Source organism: Erythranthe guttata, chromosome 12, assembly GCF_056151865.1.
Source record: "Erythranthe guttata isolate IM_541 chromosome 12, IM_541, whole genome shotgun sequence".
Taxonomy (NCBI): Eukaryota; Viridiplantae; Streptophyta; class Magnoliopsida; order Lamiales; family Phrymaceae; genus Erythranthe; species Erythranthe guttata.
In genome coordinates, this window is record NC_142544.1 from 16,773,647 (window position 1) to 16,789,374 (window position 15,728).

Below are 15,728 nucleotides of genomic sequence, written 5' to 3' on the forward strand. Positions count from 1 at the left end.
TGATATACCTTCCTTGTGAGGCAAGTACACTCTCCTTACCCTTTTTCTTTTCTTTTTTACTTGAGATGAATTATTTGGGACAATTTTCATTTACTTATGTCCAATCACAAGGTTCTTTTCTTTGATAATTACTTGAAAAGATTCCGAATTAAATTTTTCGGGAGCAGACCGTCTTTAACTGGTTCATCCGTACAGTAAATATGGACGTGGATTTCTGTACACATTTTACTATTTGATTTAAGGTGAAGTTGGGGAATAATATTTGATTATGCTATACAATATGAAGAAACTTACTTCATCTCTCATATAGTCATATCTAATTCTTAATTTTGATTTTAATTCTTAATTTCAAGTAGTTAGAATGACTTGAAACTCCAAAAAAAGTAAAAGAACAAAGAAAAGAAAAAGTAGTTGGTAAAATTGCCCAAAATACACAACATACTAGACAAGTGTACACGTGTCAAAATCCTATTGGTTGTACAAAACCTATACAAAGTACTAACTAATCTTTCACTCCACCTATCCCTTCAAACTTGGAACTCTCAAAAATTCTCTGCAGCCATGGAAATCACAGCAGCAGTACACCACATACCGACAAATTTAACCTCAAAATGGCCGCAAACAAAGCCCCAATTCCTCAATTTCACTTCCCCCAAACCCACGAGCAAAAACATTCCCCTGTTTCTCGCCCACTGCTCCACGAAGCCAAACGCCAACAAAGATACAACGGAGGAGAATCACTCGAGCAGCGGGTCGCTTCCCAATTCAAGAATCCAACTACAAGAATCCACGCCGACGCCGACGCCGGCGCCCACTTCAATTCCACCGATTCCTTCAAATCCGTCGCTCTCGAGGGGTTTGATCTTCGATTTGGGCCCCGACAATTCCTGGGACAGCGCCGAAATCGGCTCGCCGGTCGTGAAAAGGTACCTCGGCGACGAGGAGGAGCGGTGGTACATGTGGTACCACGGCCGGTCCGGCGAGAATCCGGATTCCGATTCGATCGGGTTAGCTGTTTCGAGCAACGGGATCCACTGGGAAAGGGGCACGGGACCTGTTCGATCAAATGCCGATGTGGGATTGGTCATGGGAAGCAGTCAAGACTGGTGGGCGTTCGACACCCACGGCGTCACGCCATCCGAGGTTGTGATAATGTCCAGCAATAAAGTCAGAGCCAACAGCGGCGTCTACTGGATGTACTACACCGGATTCTCTTCCGAAAAGGTCCAATCTTTGCCTAACTCACCCCCGATTCCCAAGTCGTTGCCCGGCTTGGCGATGAGCCAAGACGGGAGGCATTGGGCAAGAATCGAAGGGGATCACCACAGCGGAGCGTTGCTCGATGCGGGACCCGAAGGCGACTGGGATTCTCCCTTCCTCGCCTCACCGCAGGTTGTCTTCCACGGTAGTGGCGATCTCAGAATGTACTACCACTCGTTCGATGTCCAAAACGGGGAATTCGCCGTCGGGGTCGCTCGATCGAGGGACGGGATAAGGTGGGTGAAGCTGGGGAAGATTCTCGGAGCGGGGGCCCGTGGCTCGTTCGACGAGTGTGGTGCGGTCAACGCTCGTGTCTTGAGGAAGAATGGGAAGGACGGGAAGTACACGATGGTTTACGAAGGCGTCGGTGCGAACGGGAAGAGGAGGGGTATTGGCATGGCGGTTTCGTTGGACGGATTGAAGGATTGGACAAGGGTGCAGGATAATCCTGTCCTGGAGCAATCCGGCGACGGCGGATGGGATTGCGAAGGAGTGGGATATCCGTATCTGGTTCAGATGGACGGAGAAACAGAGGAGATGAGATTGTACTACAGAGGGATCGGGAGAGGCGGGAGAAGCGGGATCGGGATGGCGGTTGCTCAAGGAAGTGGTGGTTATGATTTTCGGAGATGGACTGGTTTTGGTTTGTGAAATTGTTTAGTGTTTCATTTGCTTTGTGTGATTCTTGTATGTTTTTTTACTTGTCTTGTTTGGAATTCTTGATCATTCATTATTAGGGCAAATTCTAGACACCTGATGTATGGTCAAATTACGAAAAAAAATCATCTTGTTTAGATAATTACAGGCACCCCTTCTTTTAAATATTTTTACATAAAATTTATGTAATTCGGTTATTTATCGAACCAAGTTGTATATTTAGTTCGGTAATCGCTATGAAATGTTGGCATATCGAAATTTCGATTCGATTTTACCGAATTAACATCCCTAAATTTATCTTTAGAGGGATCTTTTCATAAGATAATACATAGTTGAGGGGTGACTAGACACGGCCACGGGCCGGTTCGGGCCGGTTCCGGGCCGGTTCGGACCGGTTCACGGTTCACATTTTCCGGAACCGGAACCGGCCCGTGGCGCGCACGGTTCACCGGGCCGGGTCGGCCCGTCGGTTCGGGCCGGTTCACGGGCCTATCTGGGCCGGTTCCGGGTCGGCCCGGAAATTTTGAATTTTTTTTTTTTTTTTTTTTTTTTTTGAAATATTTAATGAATAAGTAAATTAAAAGAAATACTTTTAAATAGATAAAGGAAAAGGAAATAAATGAAAAGTCAATTTAGAAGCACAAGTTTGAAATATTTGATGAATAGGTAAATTATAGGAAAAATTGGGGTGTGAGGGTATTTATAGGAAAAATTGGGGGGGTTTGGGGGCAAAAAAAATTCAAAAAAAAGCAAAATTGGGGTGTGAGGGTATTTATAGGAAAAATTGGGGGGGTTTGGGGGCAAAAAAAATTCAAAAAAAAGCAAAATTGGGGTGTGAGGGTATTTATAGGAAAAATTGGGGGGGAAAAAAATTCAAAAAAAAGTAAATAACGGCCGGCTCACCCGGGCCGGTTCACCGGGTGAACCGGCCGTTATTCACCTTTTTTTGAATTTTTTTGAATTTTTTTTTTTTTAAATTCGGGTGAACCGCCGGGCCGGCCCGGCGGTTCACGGTTCACCAAATCTAAGAACCGGGCCCGTCCCGGGTAGGACGGGCCGGTTCACGGTTCCGGGCCGGTTCACACGGTCAATGGGCCGGTTTGGGCCGTCAACGGGCCGGTTCGGGCCGGTTCCGGGCCCAAAACCGGCCCGTGGCCGTGTCTAGGGGTGACTGTAATGTAATTACTCAAACAGGAGAGAGTTTTAGTAATTGACCATACCTCCTCAGGGGTGGCCGTAATTTGCCCTTCATTAATATTACAGGACTTGTGTACACTGATCATATGAACTCAAATGTTTGATTTTTGTGATATTCATGTTGTGTTCTTGGGTTTAGGTGGGAGAAAAGATTTATTGGAAGGCCCAAATAGAATGGGCTTTCAGAATAGGTCTTTTTATTCTGTTATTTAGGTATTGATTCATTGGGTAAATTACGGCCCACACCTTGATGTAAGATAAAATTACGAAAAAACCCTTCTTGTTTGGATAATTATGATCACCCTTCAACTATTTTTTTTTATTTTTATATTTATACCACAATTATTTTTGGGCAAAATACGGCCGCACCTGATGTAAGATGTAATTAAGCAACTTTGTACATAAAAACTAATTATATGTTTTGATAAAAATATTAATACTATTCCTTTACCAATTCACTGTTGACAAAATGTACTCATTATATTCCACTAAATTCTAAATTGTCAACAGAGTCAAATAGTAACCCCAGCTTTTTCAACTGTGCATATTTCCAGTACTCCATTAAAACAACCAAGATCAATGTCTCTGCCATTTTGAAACACACACACAGAAAAAAAAAATGTTTCATCCAAGAAAAATATTATATTATTTTTTCGATAATATATATATATAATACACACACATATATACATGGCAATGGAAGTCACTGAATTTTTAATTGTTTTAAAAAATAACATCAAACACTTTTTAAGATAACTTATGAGCTCTTACACATCTTATAAGATGTCTTGAAACATGTTCTTAACCTTGTAATATTTTGACTATTGGCCGTTAAAAATAGGGGGCGTTTTGTAATTTTTGTTTTTACTATAGGAGGCTAAATACGACCATACATATGTAAATTTTAACGTTACAAAAATGTAAATGAGCCTTAAAATTAATACATAGGAGTAATTAATAAGGACACGTGTACAAATGATGATTGTCGTCTGACATATGGGGAGTTATACATATTACATTTATTATATATTAATCAATACTACGTACTACTACTACTACTGAAGATTGATTAATTTATTAATTATAACTCAATACAAAACCTAATCAAACTTTGTTATTTAATCATAGTAATTTATATAACGCAATTACTTCATGATTAATGCATTATTTATTTATTCCATTAATTAATCGTCGCCATGTTCGATCGGTACAGCTTATTGCACAGTACGTACGTACGTAGTAAAACTTTATTCATGGCAGACAATTAATGTAATGAACGTACACACACTAATATATATAGATAAAAGCAGTAATTAAGGAATAATTATTGCATGCAAACAAATTCAAATTAAAAGGGATCCAATTCCATATATGAATCTTGCCCTAGCTAGAAACAGTGGTGCAAATCGATCGGCGAATTCACGACGTTTAGAATATTACTCCAGTAGTCGGTAACCTTGTTATCCTCGAAGAAGATAACTTCCTTCATCTGTTGATCATCTTCATGACTTGTTTTTCGACCGTCGTTCAGAAACGCGCTTTCACGGATTGTTAGTCCGTCACTCTGCGGCGCCGGCGTATAATTAGCCATTAGCATGCCGTGATCTGCGGTGAAAACCCCGTTATTATTATTATTAACCATGGTATGGTCTTTTCTCGGATTTGTCCACGTCATCCCTTGCCATACTTTTAGTATGTCCAAACACGGTGGCCGTGGCGGTGGCGGTGGCGGTGGTGGTGGTGGAGGAGCGGCTGCGGCGGTTGCGGTTTTATTGTAATAATGATAATGATAATAATAATTCGGGTTAGGGTTAGGGTTAGGGTTAGGGTTAGAGAGTGCCAGCTTGGACTCGCGGACGATCCTGGATTCGGCTTCGAGCCGAGCCGTCTCCCATTGAGCCATGTGGCTAAGGTCTTTCGGCTGGGAGATTAGGGCATGGCTCATGGGTTTATGGGTCGTTGGGTCAATACCCATTTTAGTCAACCTCTTCTTTAAATGTGTGTTCCAGTAATTCTTGATTTCATTGTCTGTCCTCTTTGGCAAATGACTTGCTATAGCTGACCATCTATAAAAAAAAAAAAAAAAAAATGTAAGAAATTAAATATTCCAATAATCAAATTGATAATTTGATAAAATATTAGTAATTAACAAACCCTTAGATTAAATTAATTAATTAATTAATGGACGTACTGAAGATTTGTGCTGTACAGTGGGCATTCAATACTTCACACATGCATGTATACTGCTGGCTTGTACGTAGAGAGCATTTATAATATTACATATAATTAACACATGTGAATTTCATAAGCTCAGTAATTAATTCTTGTCTATTTTAAGTCCAACAATTCGCCAGTTTCAACTGTTGCATTGTCTTCCAAAATTTGATCACATGAGATATATAAAAATATCCAATGTCAATTAGTATTTATTAATTAACCAACCACCACACATTTTAGCACTGCACGAATATTCCAAATTACTATATTATTAGACAAGAAATTAAAAGAATAAACATAATTTATAATATATATATATATATATATATATATATATATATATATATATATATATATATATATATATATATATATATATAATTATAATTAATCACCTGTTTCCAAGAAATGCATGCAAGTGAATGATGGTCTGCTCTTCTTGAAAGCTGAATTTTCCCCTCTTGATATCTGGCCTCAAGTAATTAATCCATCTTAATCTGCAGCTCTTCCCACATCTCCGAAGCCCTATTATACATATATATATATACTACTAATCAGTGCCGTAATCGGTGCCGGAGCCAGTATCGAGCCAAGGGGCCATGGCTCCCCACACAACATTTTTCAAATCTCTATTATATTACATAAAAAAAAAAATTGTGCAAAATCATAACCGACCCCCTCATAATTTTTTTAATGCATTCAGCCCTCCTGGACCTAAAATTCTGACTCCACTAATGCTACTTAATTGAGCTTAAGCTGCATGCAAGTAACTAAATATACAGCAAACCAGACGAGAGATGTAAACTCCGTACTCCCATCAGAAAAAATATTAAACGAGAAGGGGTGGTACCAGCTTTAGGAGGGAGGGATCTCCAGCTACCATGGCCATGTTGTTTGATGTAAGAGAAGAGTTTGTTGTCTTCTTCAGGTGTCCATGGCCCTTTCTTCATTCCCAACTTATCACAGCATGGGGACCTTCCCATTTTCTTTTTCACTTACCCTACAAATTCAAATAATATTCTATAAATCTACAATTGCAGATATATATATATATATATATATATATATATATATATATATATATATATATATATATATATATATATATATATATATATATATATATATATATATATATATATATATATATATATATATGGCCGGGTGGGCTTTAATTAATTTTTGCTCTATTGAGTAGATGAATGGTGTGTGTGTAATATGTCTATGGTTCATAGAATATATATATATAGAAGTTATAACGATCAAGAATTTAATGCGGATCGGATGTAACTTTATATCTGTTTTATTTTAGTAAGAGAAGAATGTGGTGCCATGCATGGTGAATTATGGCAACTAGGTTTTACTTTTTAACATGCAAAAAGCTTCTTTTTTTTTTTGTTTTTTACACGAAGGAACTCGAAGCCAACTGTATAAGTGTACTACTGGATAAATTTTTACCCTTATACAATAACTTGAAAATCACACGAGGGATCTAAATTATACGCTGGACTTACAGTGCATTGATGGCAATTAGATTCGAACTCGGGTCAGTTGATATTAGCTCTCTTGCTCCATTGTCTATGACCCTTGGGTCCTTGATCAAGTCATTATCGCGGCTTGCAATTCTAAGAGATGGTCGGTGTGACGAATCCATAAATTTATTAATTAATATAATAAATAAGTAATGACTTTAATATTTCATAATGAATAAGATGGTAATTTTTCTTCTTTTCTTTTTTGAGAAATATGACTGGCTCTTTCTTTCTTTCTTATTTTTTTGAAAAATTCAAATCCTGTTACAAATTGGGGAAATAGGAGAAGTGGCGGGAGGATTTGAACCGTGTTATAGGGAAATGTACCCAAATCTTTAAAAATCCAATTTAAATGTATTTTAAATTAAGGTGGTGTTTGCAAATGATTATTTAAAAGCAGAAGTTAGTGATTGTGATTTAAGTTAGTTTTTAGTGCTTATTTCTAAAAGTTGGGGGTGTGTGCAAATATTTCGGAAAATGAACTAAAATTGAAAAAGCAGGGTTAGGGGTGCTTTTAAAAAAATAGCTTAAAGCAGATTATTTTAAGAGAAGCAAAAGCAAAAGTTGATTTTGCAAACACCTAAAAACAGATTATGAGCAAAAAAACCGCATAATCACTTAGAAAACGCATTTGCAAACACCACCTAAGTAGATTTGTTGTTGAGAAAACAAATTAAATAACTTAATGTTATGTTTTTAACTGTGAGTTTCAAACTTGAGAGTTTCATCTGAGACATGCACTTCTTCATCTGTGCAGATAATAAAATATTATAAATGATAGTACTTCACCAAATTTAGGACCATTTTATTGGAAACAATTTTAATTATGGGACCATTCAACATTCATTAATCAACTTTATTAAATTAATATTACCGTTCACACCCCAGTACCACTCGATCGGGCAACGTCGTCTTCGCAGTTACTTATACTTTTTATTAAATTAATATAACTTTGCACTGTACATTAATTTAGATTTTAGTACTATATTTGGACCACTTAATTAAATTCATATGGTTGCTGCTTAATTATGCGAATTGGCTAATTAAGTTGCATGCAAATTGAATTAAGTTGCATGCAAATTCAATACTGTGTAATATCTGATCAGATCTAGCACTTTCAGAAGGAAAAAGGGAAAAACAAAATTAGAAATCAAAATTGGAATGAACATTTCGGATTAGAATTGATAAAAATATATAATTTATAATTGTAATTCTCGAATAAAAAAAATCGGATTAGAAAAAATCAAAACTTTCGAAATTAAAATAATATTGTTGCCATAACTGTATATTATCGATCAATATCTCCATAAATAAATAAATGTTCCAATTGTCACCTGTAATAGAAATAATAAATGACAACTTGCCCCACGGTGGTAAGAGCTGAAGTGATGTATCGATCATTTCTCCGTTAATACAGGTTCGAACGTCTTTTTGGGCAATTTTCTATTGAAATATCGCGGGGTTTGTCCTTGGATCGTTGCTTTTCTTTCTCGTAATCCAGTCGTTCATGCACGTTCATTCTGATTTACAAAATGACTGATCAAGGACCTCTGATACAAGTAATTTTCATTTGGGATTAACTTTTCTTAAAACTAAATAGAAACTTCGAGGTTTTTAATTCACGAAATGATATAATCTTTTTATATATGCACGGTTCGATTCAGCAGTGACAAGATTGAACGGCATTTCCAATTTCCGTCGATATTCAAATTTTTTTTTTTTGATAAAATAGGAATATATCAATCCGATTTTAATTTCAAAAATGAATCTGAAAATTTTGATTCTTTTCCGAATTGTGGTGGTTCTGATCCAATTTTCGAAATTCCGATTTTTCTGATTTTTTGAACGAAATTGGGAATTAGTTTTTCACTTGCAGAAAAACAAAATCCTCCTGAAAGCAATAATTCCGATTCGATCCGTCCAATTTCTACCCCTAATGAATTAATATTGGCTTGAGCCAGGGTGAAACTATATATTATTTAAACAATATATTTTTTTTTCAAGATTTTGCAATACATCGGTACTACTATCATATATTCAAAAAAAAAAAAAAATCTATTATCACAAAGTTATCATATATTCCCAAAAAAAAATCTATTATCACAAAGTTTCAGGTAAACACATATTACCTAACACAAATAACTTTCCTTGTATATATGAAGATTTATTTATTTACCTTGTCAGGGTTATTGTTGAGCTATATAAATGGTATTCAGTTGTAACAAATTCTGTAGTACAATGCACGTAAATCTCGTTAGGTAGTCATTTGTTTATGAGAGTATGGCCCAAAGTAATTAACAGTGCTTTAAAGAAAAGCTGAACAAGGTCCCAATTAGTGTCCAAAAATAACAAGTGTATGTTGGCTTCAATTTAGAAAAAATATATTCAGTTTTCAACTACCACAAAATAAAAAATAAACATCCATTTTCAAATACTAGTTACACGTATTAAACGTGGATATGTGTAAGTTAATTGTAATCTACATTTATGTATGATAACATGCACTAAAAGTTGAAATTGTTTTTTATTTTAATATTTCTCTATGCATAATAATAAGGGTAAACTACGGCCATCCCCTGAGTTAAGGTCAAATTACAAAAAAAAAAAAAAAAAACACTTCGTGATAGATAATTACAACCACCCCTCAACTATAAATCTTCTTACACGTCCATTCTTGCGGTGTGAAATTTAGTGGAATCTTCTAGATTATGTGGATTATTCTCCACTTTGTACCAATTTTACCCCATTCGAGCTCCACATTTTGAAGCAAGATGATCTTAAGATGTGTTCTATGGCTTGTAGATATCAGATTGTGGTGCATCAGAAACTGCACTTTTGCAAAAAACGAGTACAAACTAGACAACATTCCACGGAATCTAAAAGATTCTATTGAATTTGACACCATAAGGGTGGACGTGTAAAAAGATTCATAGTTGAGGGAATTGGTTGTAATTACCTTAACAAGAGGGGTTTTTTCGTAATTTGACATAACCTCTGGGGTTGGCCGTAATTTTACCCTACTAATATTATCAAATAGAGACGATTATGTTGATTAAAAAACAAAAACTGTTGGGAATTGAAGATATATTAACAAAATTGTCTCCGTAAACGTGGTGGGGGATCGACGTATTTTTTTCACCCGGCCTTTATTCCTCAACTACTAACATGCGCTTTAATTGCCATACGCAAAATCGGAAAAATGAATGGTTTATTTATGCATTCGTACTTGCAGAGATGAATAAGGAAATATATTTCGATACGAGTGCACAGCACATTTGAAAAATAAATGTTAGTGGTTCCAAACTGCATGCAATCCGGCAATTGTGTACACAGTATGATCCAAACAATTCTAACTGCAGAAATAGCGTGTGGAGCTTTCGGTTTACCTAAAACAGCAGACGAATTAAAAGAAGCACTGTTATTCTTGATTGCACTGCTATCAATACCTCACCAACAAAGTTTACTGCATTCCAAATATTGTTCTCTCAAACTCAACAAGAAACCATATCTTCATTTAAATTAACAGATATCTGATCTTTAGTTTTTTCGCCCTGGACCACGGTCACTTTAATTATGCAAATAAAGTCGGTCATTAAAGGGTTCAGTGACTTGTCCTATCGAGTTAGTCCCCGAGTTAATGACACAGGCCCAAGTATTATCCTAACTGGGCCAAATAAGCAAGCCCAAGTTAACCGATTTGGGCTCCGAGGAATTACCTTTTCCTATAAATACCTCAAAAGTTCAAAACTCTAATCTGGGCTCTAAAATTCTCTACACTTACATGAATGGAGGGTGATGTAGACAGAGTTATGTAGTGGACCGAGTGGCTTAGATGAAGTGAGATAGATGGTATGACATAGACGAAACCAAAGACAAAAATACGATAAACTTATTTTTCAAAATGACCAACATTTCAGATTCAAAGGTAGTGCAAGAATACAGATAGTTCCATTAGAGAGCGAAGTTAATAAGAAAACGCACCTTGAATGCTCTATGGTGTTGTGTTGTGCATCAGCCCGACCAAGAATATCAGAATATCAGAATATTTTTTTTCATTCGGGCCAGAAATATTTTTGTTTAGTACTCGAAATGTTAGAAGGATTGTAGCCCAGAAATCTGTCGGAATTTCTCATACGAGACCCAAAAGACAAACTGCCACGGGCCAAGTCTAGCCCAAGTAGGAAGGAATCCCTTCCACAGAGCCCTCAATCCTTCCACCTTAACAGTTTTCACAAGACAATCGTACGAGTTTCTATATTTAATATTGGTTATTACACCCCCAGCAGACTGATTCATCATTCGAGTCTTGATGACATCAGCAGGACAGCTCAGCGAAGTGGCTGCAAGACCGGACATAACAGAAGACAGAGTATGGGCGTAAATATTGTCATTACTAATCTTGTTTCCGATTATGAATCTCTTGGCATGATCGTAGCAAGCTAATTCTCCCATGTTTACCAAAAACGCTCTTTGGACATTTGCAGACACGCCTTTCCAAAGGCCTAGATATCCCTCGGCGCGAATAATCTTGTTTAGGGCATCAAATAAACCCGAGTATCGGGGCTGAAGACCTCGGCTGACCATAAGACCGTCTGCTTGCATCCTTACTTTGATGAGATCAGCAGGGCTAGCAATTACCTATGCTGAAAGGCAAAAGTAAGCGCTCGCGTAAAGTAAAAGCTACAGAACTAATTAATAGGAGCAACACTTGTCGTTTTTAGCCATCAGTACAAGATGAATTGCTGATAGTATTTCATACATGGTTAGCAGTAATTTTGTTCGAGAGAGCGACGCGTAAAAGTGCTAGCAATCATCCATAGTATTTCAATTAGTCTAACTTCATAGCACCAGACATCGATTACAGATAACATGGATACGCAATGGCATCGATTAAGCAACGAATTTGGGAATAAATTGCTTAAGCTCCCCACTAATTATTAGCATCCTCTAGTTATTAGCTTAAGTAAGACTGGTGTTAACATGCCAATTAGATAGGGAAACAATCAGTCGATACAAATATTTGAATCTATACTAATTTCAATGGTAGATCATTTGAAGTATATCTTAGCAATGCATCTCTTCATCTAAGAATAATTATTATCGAATCAATCGGCCTTATAACCTAATTTTGTTCTACTAAGCAAAGCCACACCATGAAAAGCACTGAGTATTTCTTATTCAACTCCGGCAAGCGAAATTAAGTCGGCGATAATAAATAGTTACCTGAGCAATCGCGCCAGAAATTCCGCCAATTACTGCTTTACTGTAAAAAGGAAGAGGACGATCGGACGATTGTGCGAAAACGTTGCGCAAATGCTCGTAGCCGGCAATTCGAATCGGAGTGTAGAACATGTGACGGAAAATAGCTGGGGAGAGGCCTTTGTACATCCCCAAAACGCCGTCGTTTCTAGCGATTTGGACGGCAATTCTGTACGCAGACGCTGGACGGACTGACTGAGTCGACTCGCCGTGGAGTTGGAGCCGAGTCTTGAGAAGGTCGATCGGGAACGTCGTCGTTTCCGCCACCATCGCGGAGAGTGAGGTCACCATGATTCTCCTGACGTCACTTTCGCCGGCGGCCATTCTCCGATTGCTGGTTTGGTGATGGCGATATTTTTAAATTGCGGCCCTTCTTCAGATATAATTAGGCCTACTTACTTTAAAATACACGAACTGAGTGGGCCGGTTTAATGGGTCGACCCGGATGGAAATGGGCTTGGGTTGTAATTTAGGCCCAATGGAAATGTGGCCAGGCTTATTTGAATAAAATATTACTTATAAAATTGTAATATATATATAATACAGTGATAATTATATTTTAAATTTAAAAAATATATATTATTAAATTCAAATACCGAATAATGCAATATTAAATAAAATAAAATGAATATATTGTCAAAGGAAATGGGACGAGGACGAACTTAAAACAAAAAATAATGCTAAATGACATTAAATTGATGGTATAATCTATTTCCATTGTCACTATATTTAAGTACATTTCTTGATTTTTTTTTTTTTTATGTTTGTATATCAATTTAACATGTATGTATAGTTTCGATTTGGATTATAGTATTTCATGTTTTGTGTTTTTGCTAAAAAACAAATAAATAATAGAGAGGGAGATCGATATGTGAAATAACAGATCAATCGATAGCTAGCTTCAAATCGAAAAACTGGTTGTAAGAATCTCTAGATCGATACCTTTGATTCACCCGAGAGAGGTTTTAATAATGAAATAAAAATAAAAATAAAAATAAAAACAACTATATATGAAGATCATCATAAATTAATTAAGTGCATGCAAATTAAAGGTAACATATGCAAGTAGATCTTAATCTCCTGCAGGGAAACACTAACCCTAGTTACAGTTTATAATGGTCGTACATTTATAGTACGTTGCAAATCACATGCATCATCAAACCTAAGAACTAAGTCAAACTAGTCAAACAATTGACACGTAATACATTTGTCGTGAGCTACTAATTAATTAATTAATTAGTCACGCCCTACAACATAGGCATGGGGGAGCTACTAACCAAATTTAGCAACTCGTTCCAATAATTCTTACTGTCGTCAAATTCTCCGACAAGGGCACCAGCCGCGCTGTCGGAGAACATATCGGACGGGTTAGGGTTGTAATTATCTGCGGCGAAGTCATATGAAGCGGTCATATCATCACCACAATCGTATAAATCGACTGGATAAGCAAGATTACTATTTTGGTCGTGGCGCTGCATCAAATTCTCCATTTTGCCATCCACGTCAGCGTACCCGGTCTCCTCCCCCGACACACACGCCACGTCGTAGCTGTTGAACGTGGGCATGACGTCATTTTCAATAATGGCACCGACTGTGGGAACGGTAAGAGTAGTACTGCTGCCACAGGAGAAGTTCAGGGTAGAAGTCGGTGACTCGATTACGTTCGCGGCTGAGCCAAAGAAGCTGTAGTCGGGAACCGCGGTGGTGGCCTGCCACGCTCTGAGCACGTCCAAACACGGCGGGGCCACCAGGTGGTGGTTCCGCCTCTGCGGCGGTGCGGCGTTGAACTTGCGGTGGAACTGATGTAGGAGGAGGAGGTTATCGTTGGGTGGCGGAAGTAGTTTGGACGACGACTGGCGAGCGAGCCTGGCTTCAGCTTCGAGCCGAGCAGTTTCCCATTGAGCCATGTGGCTGAGGTTGGCCGCCTGAGCCGAGCCGCCGGGGATGTTCTTTGGCTTGTGGGTAACCGGGTCGATTCCCATTCGGGTCAACCGTTTCTTGAGGCGGGTGTTCCAGTAGTTCTTGATCTCGTTATCGGTCCTCTTTGGTAAATGCGCTGCTATTGCCGACCACCTGAGTGCACTAATCCAAATTAATTAATAAATACAACCATATTATATGCATATGTACATATATATACACATATATATATAGATGTATATATATATATACCTGTTGCCTAAAAGAGCATGGAGACGAATAATTGTCTTCTCTTCATGCGTGCTCAACTTTCCTCTTTTAATATCAGGTCTCAAATAGTTTGTCCACCTCAGCCTGCAACTCTTCCCGCATCTCTCAAGCCCTAGAAAAAAACAATTAATTTTAATTAAGAATGCAATGAATAATTAAAAAGATATATATAGTAATAATTAATACCTGCTTTAGCAGGAAGAGAGCGCCAACTTCCATGGCCGTGTTCTTGAATGTAAGCAAGCAGCTTTTGGTCTTCATCTCTAGTCCAAGGCCCTTTCTTTAACTCCCTGCTGTTTGTTCTTTCCATTTTAGGGTTTTCAGACAGTATTCAATTCTTTTGTGGGGTGATATGATATATGTTTAATTAATTAATCTTTGCAAGAACCTAGCTAGCTATATATATATATATATGTAGAGAGAGAGAGAGAGAGAGAGAGAGAGAGAGAGAGAGATAATAAATAAGGGATTGAATAATTACATAATGGGGAAGATTATAAATAGTTTACCTAAAAGATTTATGAGGGAAACTACCTGCATGTGTATCTAAAATAGAGTTAAGAGTGAATCATCATTATTCAATCTCATGAGACAAAAATTTAATGTTTGCTTTAAACAACCCACTCGAATAATAATACTGTCGGGTGCATTTATTGAATTATGACGTCAGTGTGAGGGACTCTGTCCACCACTTGTGAATTTATTATTCCTCAAAATTATTTTTTAATTTTTTAATCTTTTAATTTTTTTTCAAATATTCAAACTATGTATGTGTAAATTAATTAATATTTTCCCGTTTTGTATTTAACTTTATAAAATGCGTGTTAAGTTAATTAACATATGTATCCTAGTATAAGGATATCAGTTGATATCTATTAGTACGTGCTTATAATAAATAAATATTTATTTTCATTAATTATGCATATAAAACAAAATATCACATTCAAAAACAAGATACGAAATAGAATTTGTGGATTTGAGGATGCAATTGCTAGTTGCTACACCTGTCCTTTTTTTGGTATTTAAAACTTGGGCCACTCAGATTTTGCATCAGGATTCGGTGTGGAGGTGCATGGAGAACTAGAAGAAAACAAAAAACAAATTAATTAATTAATATTAATCGAGGTTTTCTTTTCTTTTTTGAAATTAATTTTTTGTTTGCCAAATGATAATTGCTAGTGATTACATAAAGAAGTTATCATTAACCCTGAACATGGTATATATGCAAAATATTTTAAAAAATTAGACGTTAGTGATTATGAGTAAAAGTCAGCATAGTATATATAATATACAGTTTATTAATTTCTAACAGTTGAGAGTGTTTGTAAATTTTAATACAAATTAAGTTCAAGCAGATAAATGATCTATAAGTTTATGTGGTTGCAAAATAAATCTAAATTTTAGCTTAAATTTGAC

The 15,728-nt window shown here is 36.9% G+C and overlaps 4 protein-coding genes across 7 annotated transcripts; 1 reads left to right on the forward strand and 3 right to left on the reverse strand.

Moving 5' to 3' along the window:
* Positions 1–408: 408 nt before the first annotated feature.
* LOC105967542 (Arabinanase/levansucrase/invertase) lies at positions 409–2,059 on the forward strand. Its single transcript, XM_012992142.2, has one exon. The coding sequence runs from the start codon at positions 562–564 to the stop codon at positions 1,909–1,911; it is 1,350 nt and encodes a 449-aa protein (XP_012847596.2). The 5' UTR covers positions 409–561; the 3' UTR covers positions 1,912–2,059.
* Positions 2,060–4,347: 2,288 nt separating this feature from the next.
* On the reverse strand, positions 4,348–6,357 carry LOC105967546 (transcription factor MYB16). The gene is made up of 3 exons (XM_088827148.1): positions 6,182–6,357; positions 5,727–5,856; positions 4,348–5,180 (listed from the first exon to the last, which is right to left on the reverse strand). The coding sequence occupies exons 1-3, from the start codon at positions 6,312–6,314 to the stop codon at positions 4,502–4,504; spliced, it is 942 nt and encodes a 313-aa protein (XP_088683274.1). The 5' UTR covers positions 6,315–6,357; the 3' UTR covers positions 4,348–4,501.
* A 1,662-nt stretch (positions 6,358–8,019) lies between these two features.
* On the reverse strand, positions 8,020–12,503 carry UCP3 (Mitochondrial substrate carrier family protein). Of its 3 annotated transcripts, none has more exons than XR_001173667.2 (3): positions 12,087–12,503; positions 10,845–11,501; positions 8,020–8,383 (listed from the first exon to the last, which is right to left on the reverse strand). XR_001173667.2 is itself a non-coding variant. In XM_012992145.2 (2 exons), exons 1-2 carry the CDS (start codon positions 12,444–12,446, stop codon positions 10,956–10,958), a joined length of 906 nt encoding a protein of 301 aa, XP_012847599.1. In that variant the 5' UTR covers positions 12,447–12,503; the 3' UTR covers positions 10,055–10,955. The 3 variants fall into 3 exon arrangements, 1 of the variants encoding a protein (XP_012847599.1); XR_016035101.1 differs by lacking the exon at positions 8,020–8,383 and adding an exon at positions 8,816–10,249; XM_012992145.2 differs by lacking the exon at positions 8,020–8,383 and having other exon boundaries at positions 10,055–11,501.
* A 705-nt stretch (positions 12,504–13,208) lies between these two features.
* Positions 13,209–14,657, reverse strand: LOC105967544 (transcription factor MYB106). 2 transcript variants are annotated; one of them, XM_012992144.2, is made up of 3 exons: positions 14,499–14,657; positions 14,295–14,424; positions 13,209–14,195 (listed from the first exon to the last, which is right to left on the reverse strand). In XM_012992144.2, the coding sequence occupies exons 1-3, from the start codon at positions 14,620–14,622 to the stop codon at positions 13,370–13,372; spliced, it is 1,080 nt and encodes a 359-aa protein (XP_012847598.1). In that variant the 5' UTR covers positions 14,623–14,657; the 3' UTR covers positions 13,209–13,369. The 2 variants fall into 2 exon arrangements, with proteins under 2 accessions (XP_012847598.1, XP_088683272.1); XM_088827146.1 differs by having other exon boundaries at positions 13,209–14,204.
* Between the last annotated feature and the right edge of the window lie 1,071 nt (positions 14,658–15,728).